Source organism: Rhodnius prolixus, unplaced genomic scaffold, assembly GCF_049639745.1.
Source record: "Rhodnius prolixus isolate KJV_2025 unplaced genomic scaffold, Rpr scaffold_10, whole genome shotgun sequence".
In the NCBI taxonomy this organism is placed as follows: Eukaryota; Metazoa; Arthropoda; class Insecta; order Hemiptera; family Reduviidae; genus Rhodnius; species Rhodnius prolixus.
The window spans coordinates 2,225,120-2,238,221 of NW_027411615.1; the positions used below are offsets into that span (position 1 = coordinate 2,225,120).

General features: G+C 32.1%; 2 protein-coding genes and 1 long non-coding RNA gene across 5 annotated transcripts in view; 1 reads left to right on the plus strand and 2 right to left on the minus strand.

Annotated features, from left to right (window-relative positions):
- Positions 1 to 9,171, plus strand: part of LOC141456938 (uncharacterized) — a 46,558-nt gene extending 37,387 nt beyond the window's left edge. For both annotated transcript variants that reach the window (XM_074133350.1, XM_074133351.1), the window contains exons 10-17: positions 5,660 to 5,973; positions 6,049 to 6,185; positions 6,465 to 6,607; positions 6,696 to 6,833; positions 7,037 to 7,229; positions 7,420 to 7,568; positions 7,678 to 7,836; positions 8,419 to 9,171. In XM_074133350.1, the coding sequence (XP_073989451.1) occupies positions 5,660 to 5,973; positions 6,049 to 6,185; positions 6,465 to 6,607; positions 6,696 to 6,833; positions 7,037 to 7,229; positions 7,420 to 7,568; positions 7,678 to 7,836; positions 8,419 to 8,551 (1,366 nt within the window). In that variant the 3' untranslated portion in view covers positions 8,552 to 9,171. The remainder of the gene's footprint in view (positions 1 to 5,659; positions 5,974 to 6,048; positions 6,186 to 6,464; positions 6,608 to 6,695; positions 6,834 to 7,036; positions 7,230 to 7,419; positions 7,569 to 7,677; positions 7,837 to 8,418) is intronic.
- Positions 1 to 13,102, minus strand: part of LOC141456948 (uncharacterized) — a 29,088-nt gene that overhangs the window by 3,203 nt on the left and 12,783 nt on the right. For both annotated transcript variants that reach the window (XR_012460128.1, XR_012460127.1), the window contains exons 2-3: positions 8,129 to 8,205; positions 7,915 to 8,027 (exon numbers count right to left, since the gene is read on the minus strand). This is a non-coding gene — a long non-coding RNA (uncharacterized lncRNA). The remainder of the gene's footprint in view (positions 1 to 7,914; positions 8,028 to 8,128; positions 8,206 to 13,102) is intronic.
- Positions 10,569 to 13,097, minus strand: LOC141456941 (polypeptide N-acetylgalactosaminyltransferase 35A-like). Its single transcript, XM_074133356.1, has one exon. It carries the CDS (start codon positions 12,733 to 12,735, stop codon positions 10,852 to 10,854), a length of 1,884 nt encoding a protein of 627 aa, XP_073989457.1. The 5' UTR covers positions 12,736 to 13,097; the 3' UTR covers positions 10,569 to 10,851.

Consider the following 13,102-nt stretch of genomic DNA (forward strand, 5'->3'; position numbering starts at 1 on the left):
TTTTAAATAGAAACCAGGGTGTAGTTTATTTCAAAGGAAATCTGTTATTTGAAGTTATTCAGAAGCCCAACACTCTAGACACCAAAGTCAACAAATGTTTTTGGTGCCAGACTTTTTGTAGTTTTATTACAGAGAATCTTCTTTCATAAGATACAGGTTTTGTTCTCATTATGTTTTTACCATACCGTCTCCTCAATACTCAATGTAACGAAGGACTTGATTTATCAGCATCTTCTTGTGTTAGTCTCTCTCAGAAGCAGTAACTTCTCAGAATCCTGCAGCAGAGTAGCTGTGCTTTCAGCGAGTCCAAATTCACTTAAGTTTATTAATGTATTGTCCTTCTCGCTGCAATAGCTCAGCAAAGAAGGGCAATTTATGGTACTCTTGCGGAATCTCAGAGGCTCCGTTTCTAGACCCACTTACCTCAGTGCCAATCATTCTTCGCCGTGCATCACACTACAACTTGATTTGAGTTGGACCCCGTATGAGTGTTGTAAGTGACAGTGTAGTATTGTTTGTATTGTTTGGCTGGGATGCCCGCAGGGACGCCAAGATCCCTGAAGAAGTGGCTAGTCCACTTCCCCCTACGGGAAATCCATTCTAAATTACACGTTTCCATTCATCTTTTTTGTTTGTTTTGAAGTGATCTTCTAGCAAATCAGTAATTGGACTTAAATTGTTCTGAATGCACAACATTCAGGTTTCCCAACTAGAAATCTGTTCATTAAATACTAGTTCCTGTTACTTTTTCAAGACAAATTCAACCATCATCAATCATCAATCATGAATATGTCCCTATGAATAGGACACATAGGGAAGTTATTTCGTCCTAGGTAATCACGATTCCCTCATGTAAGAGATAGTTAAAAAAATTTTAAAATAAAACCTCATTCGAATAATGAAATTTGAGATATTGATTAAATAGTTCCAAAATTAAGGATGAATATCCATCCCTGCATCAATATTTAAAATATTTTCAAACAAGCCGATAATTTAACAATTTGATCTACAAATTTAGGAACTCCTATTGGGCTATTGACTTGAAGTAATTGTGGTTAAAGGTGAAAGAGCTTTGCTGGTAACCTTGGTGATAGTTATAAACCCTCTCCCTCCTAGAAGAATGACTAATGTACTTTTCCCTGCAAGGTTGAACTTACTGTTCGTGACACTATAAATGCAAGAGATAAGTGTTGCACAATGTCTTCTTACTATGAATTCAACACTCACTATTTCTAAGCATTTCAGCCTAAGAAATTTTCACGATGATGCTGAAGTTTTTTATTATACCATTGGCTCCCGCGGAAACCTTGCTAAAAAAAGGCTTCAAGAAAAATCTTATTTATTGTTCTCAATTTAAAGAGTTCAGTTCGATCGTTTTCCGAGAAAGTCGTGGAAATCTGGGGAAAGAATCTGAGACTGGTTTTTCTGGTTGATTGTTTATAGTTTCTCGATCACAATACTTCCACTTACTAAAGAATAAGAGGAAGTTTAAATAGTGAATAGAACTATTTTCCAACGAAACCCAAAAAATCGTACAATTATATAAAAATCAGTGAGGAAACCGAATTCCCATCCGTCTGATTCCATTTATTATATTAAATTCAATTGCATTTATTATATTAAATAATTCTATAAAAAAGTATCCTTGATTTTTTACTAAATACCACCTCTTAGGTGTGTCAGAGTGTAATCAATTTTATAATTGGTTTCTTCTACTTTAATCTTTCAGTTTTCCACTAATAAATTGATCAAACTTTGTTATGCAAAGTTTGCATAAACGAAGATTCGGGACAACTTGTATTACTAGCATTATTATCTGTTATCATTGTGATCAATTTTTCAAGTTCAACTGTAATTAAAGAGTCCCTGAACTAACCCTGGCTGTACGTCCTTGCCATTCATACATACTGTAGCATCATTGACCGAAAAGCGTGACCAATCAAATTTGTCATTTATTTATAGATTAAATTACACAGTTGTGTTCAGCTTTTACCAAATTGAGAGAGTAAAACTAAATTGCTGCTACTTGCTCGAAGTAGAACTTTGTAAGAGTTGTGTATATTACAAAATAATATTAATATTGTCAATTCATATTTTATAAATTTGGCAAAAATGTACGCTGTATTATGTAATACATAAAGTAATAGAAATACATTGGAAGGATTAGAGGTTCAGTCTTCGAAAACAGAGCAGAATAATGTGCTCCAAAGTTTTGGACTTTGTAATGCACTAGACCGAGAGTCATTGGCATCAAATGTTGTGAATCAGTTTTTTGCTCATATATCTAAGAACAACAACAACAACTAATCTTTCAGTTCATTTTTTCTTCTTTCAAAATGCTACGATCACATTGTATTACATGAACATTGTTTGGGTACAGCTCATGGTGCGCTCTCTTTGACGCAAACCTTACTAACTAAAGAGATATGAATATTTTTGAAAAGCCTAAAATAAAGAATACCTCGTAATCTGTGGAAAACCGTCTGTGTTTCTTTTTTTTAATATGCCAAATTTAAGATAAAGGAAAATTCTAAATTCTAGGGTAGGCAGTTTGTGTGGAAGTTGTTTGGATCAGTTAAGTGGATCAACGGTTAAACATGCAAACCATACTCATTTATTTGAGGAGATAAAGGCGCTACCTATCCGATAAATTTTGTACTGATTTACATAAGACATTAAATAAATTTCTTGTTTTTGTTAAAAAGTTTTCTTTTTTTCAAAAAAGTAGAAACTAAATAGATTCCTTGAAACGCTGTTGACAGCAAAATTATTCGTGAAATGAACCATTTAAGGTTAAAGAGACAGAATTAGTCGATAATGCAAATGTCCCTACCACATTTTGTTTATTACTATTTGTGATAACGTATACAATGTCTTTTCGTTTAGTAAAGTTTCTCTTATGCAAATCATACAAATGTGTAGATTTTTTTTTAACTGTATTATCTTGATACATGGTAATGTCAATTGACTTCACACACAAAAAAACAAAAAATTAAGACTTGTAAAATATCTCTTTAGAAGTTAATGTGAGGAACTATCTCTTCCAGAGCCAGCTTAAAAACAATATTTACTGAAGAAGGAGAAAAAAGTATAAGAATTTAATACTACTAGATCAATACTACTGAATCGATTTGCTACAATTTGAAAATGACGACTTATTCTGCCTACCTCTTAAAAGTTTAGAAAAAAAGTATTGTTTTTTTAAAAAAGTAGAGGATTTATTCACTAGCAATTTTAGCGTGTTATCTCCTTTAGTTACTAAATACCAGAAATTTCATGTAGCAAACTATTCATTGAATAACAGGCAGGACGTAAGAGATTATTCGTATCCGCTGTTTCAGTGTGAACAGGGGCTGGATCTACTCACTGCGGATCACGCTTTGATGTTTTCAAAGACTATCGTTCACTAAGAAAATACATAAGGCCCGTGTTAAGTTGGAATGGTTCGGTTCAGTTACCGACGTTACCACTAGAAGTTGTACCCTGACCTGTAGACGCTGGCAGATTTACTTGAATAAAAAAAATAATAAAACAGAAAACTAACTGATAAGTAAAACTATATCACTGATAAGTTAGTTGAAGAGCAACAATGCCGTAGTGGTGCTCTTGGTTGGAACGAGCGTACAAGAAAGAGCCCTAACCCTTCTTGTTAAACATCTGTTTTAGTACAGCCCAAGTAGGGAAATGTCTTTGCGATGTGCAATAATAATATTAATAATAAAATAATATTCAATACTTTTTCAATTAGAGGACATGTGTAGTATACATTTATGGAGTTTTTATAAACTAACAGCGAGATTAGTAATGAATTTAATACTTTTAGAATTGAACAGTACACCAACATTTTAGCCACTAATATTAAACGATTTCCATTGCCCTACTTAATATTGTTACAGTGAAAGGTCGTTGACGCTTTATGCATTTATAATACATTACTAAAAAGTGAGCAAAAATAAAATGAATTTTATAATATCGCTCCTCATGTTATACTTATTAAAATTATATTGTTATGTTCTTAAATCTAGTGACCGACTGGCCTCGTTTTAAATATTGCACGCCACTTAATACCGGAAGTGTTTAATCTGAACCGATTTTTTATTTGTGAATGTTTTTGTTTCCGTGTAAAAAAAATATTTAACATATTAGTTAATTAAATGTGCAACACTATAAAATTATCTGCTGGATCAGCATTTTGTCAATGAATTGTGAATTTCAGCATGCTACCTTTTCAGCAAAAAATATGTGCAGTGGGCTCAGTTATAAAACAAAAGAAATTCCAATCTCCAGAAACCAAAAATATGTATTGTTGCTTCTTTGTTAGTTTTTTTTTAAGAGTATGTAGTTGTATGTTTACATAGAGTGACTGTGGAAGTATCCTGAGATTTTGTTAAATCTTAGAAGTTTTACACATCTCTTCTAAAGTACCTAGTGCACTGACCACCAGGGTGGGTATTAATATAAGTTGTGAAGCTGGAATTCTCCCAGAAACATAGAATATCTTTGAAATATTAGCTAATCTACCTCTGGAATGCATACCAGATGATCTATTTCTATCTTTTGAAGAGAAAATTCTCGATTGTATAGTTTTCTCTCTATTTTTATTCATTGTTGATTTTAATTTTGCCTCCCCGAAGAGAGAATGTACACTGAGAACAACGTTAGAAAACCCAGGTAACATTTTACTAAAACTGCTATCGTTAGTTTTCGCGGATTGATGCATGAGACAGTTTTTTGAGTCTGATTTGATCCGCCTACACATGATTCGTAACGGATTTTCATCTATCATCATCAAGGGTCGATTTATCAGTTTGAAATAGAAATTTTGACTTACAATGCCTTCAACACAACAATAGAATTGTATAAATATGTCGTATAATAAATATTTAAGAGGAAAATCCCCATTTTTAGTTTGTTTATCGGAAAGGGCTAGTAGAAAGGTACCCACACATGTGATTCTAAAATTTTGATTTGGAAAGTGGAGCCTTATAAAGCAGATCTACTGCGTCCTAAAAGTTCTATTGTTGCTCCCCAAGCATTTTGTTTTCTATTTTACATTCTTAATCCGTAGGTAGATTTATTATTATTACTTGGTAGTGTTTTCTGACAAAATCAATCCATTTTTTAAGCTGGTTTATTATGCCTATATAAGTTTTGTTGACGCTTTATATTAGTGCACATTAAAGTTGAATTTCCCGTGAGTATTTTAATCAGATTTTCATATTATATTTAATTGAATATATTACATCGAATGTTCGCAGAATATATATTTGCCATTTTATGAGAATGTGGAACATTTACCAGTGTTGAGGACATTGCAGTTGAAATTAATTTTATTCAAAATTTATGCTAATAGTAAAAGAGAGGAATAGTACAACGCATTTAGTGTTATATCCCTTTGCACGAAATCTTCTGATATATCTACCTTATTTAAATCAATATTTTTGACCTCAAGAACTCGCTATTTCAAACTAGTTACATTTGATTATTTATTTTCACTGTGTTTGTACTCAAAATTGCTTGACTTTTATGTACCTATTATGAAAACGAAAGTTGTGTGTCACTTCAATTTTATTGAGTTAAATTCCAAGTTGACAAGTTTTTTTTTTCGAAATAACTTCTTACCTCACTTTGATAATTTGATTTTTAAAATTTGTTACAGGAATGGCGCTATAATCAGGGAGAATGGTATCCGCGTTGCAACAACACAGTCAACTTTGACAGATAATGCTCTTTCAAAATCCGAAGTGTCTTTAGCGAAATCAGACCTATCAACCACTCGTTCTGTAAGCTTAACTGCTTCTAGTCCATCCCTCCACCAACTAGGTAGTAATACTGCTGTCTCTGATGAGACGACCGTACTTGGACGACAGGATGAACAAATTACGTCTACACCCGGAACATCGGTCACTTCTAGTCTTGTCAGTGTCAACAGTCAACTTCAATTAGAAGATGTAGATGCCGTCGAAGAAGAAGGTAAATAAGAAAATATTTACTAAAATAAATTAAAAAATGACAAAATGAAAATATTACTAAACTTTATTCAAACAGAAGTCGCAGCAGCAGCAGAAGAAGAAGAGTTTTCTGAAGAAGTTATTCAGCGTCCTCCAGAAATTGAACCAGAAGAAGAAGTTCCCCCTCCACCTGCAACTCCTCCAAAAGACTTTGATGCGAACTCTCTCAATAATGTAAGTGTTCAGTTTTGTGTAGAAAATGTTTTAACAAAACCAAATCCATTTCTATGTAAATGATCAATTACAGCTGCTTCGGAATCGAACATATATATATATACGTATATAGGAATATATGATTGTCTATGAAGTACACAATTTAAAAATAGGAATAAGTTACAAAATGTGCTCTGAAGTGCCTTGTCACGTCTCATTTTAGTGATCAAATATATCATAGAAGATACACACCCATTTTAATTACCACTATTTGGTAAATTGAAATATTATCGTTTATAGGAAAGCAAGTCAACCGGAACCCCTAACAGTGAAGTATGTTCAGAAAGCAGTCGAAATACTCAAGGAAGTATCCTAACATTGAACAGCACTCATTCCGATAAAACCGACGACAGGCCTAAACGAAGAATACCCAGAGCAATCGAGTATGTTAAGACAGAGAAATAATTATTTCTTTGATTAAGTATAATTGAATTTATAAAAATAAATCGCCGTGTATTTTGTTATTTGTAGATTAAGAACTAAACCAAAACTTCAGTTAGGAGTGAAAGAATTGAAAACTACCAACTTATATCCTCCAACCTTACCTCCGTTAGAACATCCTAAAGAAGCTTTTACCAAAGCACTCTTGCAGTTAGATAATCCAGAATGGTAAATTATCCAATTACATTATAATAAAACTAATGTTGATTGAAAGAATCGTGAAATATTTTATATATTATTTTTTAGTTAATATACTAGGGTAATCTTTGACAATAATATCCCAGAAACTGTTTTTAAATTAAAGAATTTTTACTGCATATCTACAAGAATATCTACTGAATATTCTAACTCGTATTCATTTATTGTTGCAGGGAAGTTGTAATGCAAGGCTTGCAAACACTAGTCCGTCTGTCACGTCATCATGGAAAATTATTACAAAATTCTACGCATAATTTAGTCGTACCGCTTACTAAACATGTGAGAAACCTGCGATCTCAAGTATCAAGAGGAGCCTGTCAGTGTACTGGGGAACTTTTCTTAACATTAGGCAGATTTCTGGATTCAGTGAGTTAATTTAGAGCACTTTTTTCTTTTTAATATTTACATAAGTATGAGGGGGATGTCTATAAGGAAACGCCAACTATGATGGACAAAATCAATGATGAATTTTTTATCAGCAAATTAACTTCAAGTTAATTGCAATTAAAGAATTTTCTAAATTTTTATATATTCTAGACCTGTTTAAATATTCTAGGAAGTAGAGGACCTTGCCGGAGCTCTTCTTTGTCGGATGGCAGATACAAATAAATTTCTGCGTGCAGACAGTAGTGCAGCTTTGGATGCAATGGTTGATTCTACAAGTCCTGTAAAAAGTGTAGCTGCTTTGGTAACCAAAGGAGCAAAGTAAGACTGCTTTTTTCCTTATGTTTTCGCAGAAAGATTTAAACTTACCCCTAAAAAAATTTATTTATCTTTACTAATCACCATTTTAAAAAATATATTTATATTACAGGCATCAAAATGCTATAGTAAGAGGTGCTACTTGTCGACTTCTTTTAAGAATTTGTATAAGACTGGGTCCAGATAGGACAATGGCACTCCCAAAGGAGACTCGAGATTCTATACTAATTACTGGGGCAAAGTTCCTTACTGAAGGCAGCTTGGAAACAAGGTTTGTTTAAAAAGAAAAATTGGTTGAAGTTTAAATTGCTCGTAATCTTTCTTATTAAATGCTAGAATATGGACTTGCCTGCGAGAGAATGTAGAGTTTCAATGTTTTCTTCGGAAAATACTTAGTGTCTGTTCCTTTTTTTAAAAGTTAATGTCCGCTAAATATTTTTCTCCAATTTCTGATGTCAGTTTCTGTAACAAATTCGTTGAGGTGCTAAGAAAAGTATATTAAGAAATATAGATAAGAAATGTTAATGTCATCACTTAAAATAAAGTGCTAAGCTTACGGATACCTTTTTCCAAGTATCAGTGGCTTCAAAACGCAAACCGATTACAGTGCGAAATGCTAGGAAAAATGGCTTCTCTCCTTCTGTCATAGATTGTGAACCCACCAACAGCGGAATACCGATAACAGACGTATACTTTACTTAAAAAAGTTTGCTTTCAATTTCAATTTTTAATGAATTATGTGAGATGTTAACAGTGTGAAATACATTACCTTTTTCTTATAGTTATACTAAAAAAAATTATCAACCTTATAAAATTACTGTTCCTAAAGATTAACTTTTATTTTATTTTCCAGGCGTTATGCAAAGGAAATGTTCACAATATTATCCAAAGATTCTCAATTAACATCAATACTAAATGATATTGTTCCAAGTAACATAATGAGAAGTATTCATAAAGTTCTTTGTCGAATTGTAGCTAAACAGTAAATTATTTTTAACAATTTACTTTATACATAACTAATTACTTGAAATTATTAAAAACTAATGAAACTGTTTATTTAGTGGAAGTTTTCCAAAGAAAAAAGACAAATATTTACACAAAAAAATGTTTATAATTCATAAATTGTAAACTGCCTATTTTTTAAACGCAGTGAATCTTTTGTTTTTGATTGGTCTTTTAATGATTAAATTAATCTGTTATTTACGAATTAGGTTTTTTTAGGGTAGATAATTTTTTAAATATAGGACTAGATTTATACTTTGGTACAGAAAAGAGAAAAATTAAATGGAACTTTTTATAATATACTTTATCTTTAAAAATATAGATTCTATAATTTGTAAGCTTTATTGATTTTTGTTTTAAATTCCTCTATAATTTTTAAGAAATGTGGATGTCTCTAAATTATTGTTAAATTTTTATTTGTTAAAATCATTTAATGAGAAATAACTTTATTTTTTATAATTAAAAAAACTCAGGATTTTAGATAGGGTACTTAAAAGACAGTTTTTTTCTCTGAAGAGATTCCATGGTTATTGTGATCTTTAAATAATTACTAAAAACAAAAAATATTTATGTAAATTATGTTCAATAAAGTCATATATTACCACTTTTCGTTTTCTGCTGCGTATATCACAATTTTTGGTTATGATGAATCTCAAGTAATCTGTAGCAGAATGCTTGGTTATTATTATTCAACTTTACAAAGTTTCTCAAAAGCTTTTTTGTGGAAATATGGTTATTGTCATTTTACTTTTCCAGCTTAAGAAATGAACTTGAAAAAATTTTACTCTTAGCTCCTGCTGTGAGTGACTCATATTCGCCCTTCACTTAGTAAGAGATGACCAAAATTATCTTTAAAGTAAGATGCCTAGAAAGGATTCACTTGCTCCATTCATATGTCTTGTTTCATAATTTTTTCTGGGTTGCTTGTAAAAAGATTAAATTTGAGAAATCAAATTTAGTAAGGATTACGGTCCTCTTTAGCATTCTTAGGAGACTATTATTTATATTTAAATGCCGAGCTACTAACTTAAACTGAAAAGTCAATACTAACATTTCGAAGGTAAACACTTCGGCTTTTTAAATTTCTATATAGGCGCTCCTAGAAAGTTTCCAAAACATCCAATTCCCTTTGGTAGACTGCATCACGGCAACTTTAAAAATTAACAGTGGCTTACATTGGAAAAGGATGAGCCAAAGTTCGAAATATTTTGGCTTAGATCTCGACACGAGACTAGTATGGACTCCACATATTACATTGAAGATAAGACAGTCCTACCAAATTCTTAAGACAGCACTCCCTTATAACCGTCGGTAACCTCTAAAATCACCATGTACCAGATTTCTCTGCATCTCTGTGCTTAGAATTTTACTGATGATTGCTTGACACGTCCAGCTGGGGGTTAGTAGCACAGTAATAAATAAGATACAGGTAGTGTTATGCATAGCTCTTGATTGGGAGCCCCGTGGTTTATACGGAATGCACAAAAACACAAAGTTGGAAAGTCCTACAATTAAAGGCTATAATAAATACAATCATAGGATTAGACAGCATAAACGAGGTAACACTTCGGAAGCTGGACAGTACCACTGATTTGGACTGTAATAGAACGATAATATACTTTAAACATTTCAATTATACGAGTACATTTTGAATGTGGAATTTATATAAAATGTAACGCAGAATTGAACTGCTGGTTAATTACTGGTGTTTTCTTCAAGCATGGCATGACAGAGAGAATATTTAGTTAGGTTCAGAATTTTGAAAAAGAAAAATCTATAATGAAACTAACATTTAGCTTCTTCTTGGCCAAAAACAAGACTGTTTAGAAAATTGAAAAAAAATGTACCATGTAAAGGACTGCAAATTCGAACATGGATCATTAAAGGAGCATGATGTTCATTCGGATAAAAGAAATCATCAAATAATACTCTACTGCAAATCCAACCATTTCCTTGGTGGTTTACCCAACCTTCAACAAAATTCTCTGTACATAAACAAAATATATGAAAAAATATATAATTTATTTAAAATAAAGAAAACAATCTTTTTTTCTAACAAAAAAAAAGGTAATACACATGATAATAGAAGCAATCATAGAAGTTTTAATTTCAACAAACATAGATTCTTAAAATATATATATAAATTTATATTTACTTATTTTAAATTCAGGAACTAAAATGATTAGTTCGCATAAACATTGAGCATTTAAAACGTAATAACATTCTTGGTAGAGTAAAAATTAAAAAAGAAACATAATACTATGCATATGATAAAGTAAATTAATTAAATATCTATGCTTACAAAGTCCCATTGAGATCTGGCATTTGAGGAACAAATATCAAGAATCACATAAGCGTTTAGAAGAATTTCTGCCACTGATAAGCAAGTGCCCGATGCTAAATTATAAATAGCCATTTTATTTGAATATTTGTGCTTCCATTCTTGGGTACCACCCATTTCATGGCATTTACCTAGCCTTGGCATCTGGCTTTCAGCATCCAAGCAAAGGTACTGAGCTAACCTCAGCTCTCCTTTATCAGTTTCCGACCACATCTGGTTTTTAACCCTTAGACAAGTCTTTAAAATTAAACGAGAACCTTTTGTCTTAACATCTTTTTCAGAAGCAATACATAAATTGGAATTACTCAATCGAATTTGATAATGCCCAAGATAATTTTGATTTCGTGAATGTTTTGATTGATAAAGTGAATTAAGTTTTGTCTCAACAACTTTTTTACTATCACTGGGCAATGTTAATTCAGGATAAACATTTTCTAAATACCAAGAAAATGGTTTACAATTCAAACTTCTTCGAAGTTCAACTCTAGACGATATATCACCATAGAAAACATTTTCTGCTTCAGGCCTTTGTTTGAGATAGTATTTTTTATAATCGTCCATCCAGACATAAGCCACTCTTAAGGAATTTCTAATCATAGTATCTTCACCATCTGGTGAACCATATGGTCTCCTCTTTCTGAAAACATGACCAATTCTGGAACAAGGAATTATTTCTATACTTCCGCCACATTGCCACACTCTGAAAGATAATTCCAAGTTTTCTCCTCCCCATATATTCATCCCTGCGTCATATTTTCCTAAATGTATAAAGTACTGTCTATCCATTGCGAAAAGACCACCAGCCATTGTTGGAGAAATAATTGGTTTAATGAAATCTTCTTCTGTGGACAGTGTGCCCACTCTAAGATTTTCCCATTTAAAATGTAGTCCCCAATTAAAACCACCTCTTACAATTGGTGATGCAGAGTACTGGAATGTGTCAGCGTTTATAATATCAATAATAGGAGTTACTACTCTGGTTGAATTTCCATTTATTCTGTCCAAAAGAGGTTCTAGCCAAACTTTATTAACTTCTATATGGCTGTCCAGAAAAACCAAGACTTCTCCAGTAGCTTTATCTGCGCCAAAAATTCTTGCTCTTATTAATCCTTCTCTTCTAGGTGTGGAGTATAGTTTCACCTTTGGATTTAGATTAGCTTGTATGTACAAATTTACTGTATCATTTAGTCCATCAATATCACTATAATCATTAACAAGGATAATCTCTTGTAGAAGATTGGGTGGTGTGCGATCTAATATACTATGAACACTCCTAATAAGAGTATCGAATTGCTCATTATAAAAGCAAATGATAATACTTGCAGTCGGAAGATCTTTAGAATATTTAAGATTTTTGCAAAGTTTATGCCTCGTATCAGGTATATCTCTATGGTAATCTAAATTTTTACTGGCTAAAGCGTTAAATCCATGCAATTTGTATCCTTCTTCTCTAAATTTTAAATCAGCAGCATTTTTAACCAAACCTATATCACCGATTTCATCAATATTATTTTTACCAGAAAATCTACCTTTGACAGGAACTGGTTTTAATTTCTGTCTAACAATGTCATTATCACTTATTGAATTAAGTAGTGGATCAAAATATTTTTTCTTGGCCCTAAATCTTTTTTTATCATCATCCTCATAAGGAATAATAACATCATTTAGGCTATTGGGTGCTGCACGGTGAAAAGATGGATAAAATGTTGACTGTGGTTTATGCAGTCCATTTTCAGAGTTCAATCTCCAGTAGAGATATAAACTTACGGCCCATGTTACAGAAGCAACTATTATCCCAATGCAGAAATAAGTATAGCGTTTCTCCATTTCAAGAAAGATTAATCATTTTCCAAAACCTTAAAGTCAAGGGTGATACGGCAAGTAAGCATTGGACTTACTTTTTATTCTAAGTATTTAAATCAAGGAGATATAAAATGATCTTGAGGGTAATTTCTGTGATCACATTTTAAAATTAATATGAAGCATATTTGCTTAATTATATCAACTGACAGTATCTCTGAAAGATTAACATACGTAAGGAGAAATGTAGATCACTGAAGGGTTGTCATGTCTTCTATCACTTGAAAATTCGCCAGCTTTCTTATTTCTTAAACCATTACTAATCACATGTCGATCAAAACTATGAAAGTCGGTAACTTCCCTTGTTTTGCTGCTGGTGCTGCTGTTGTTGCTC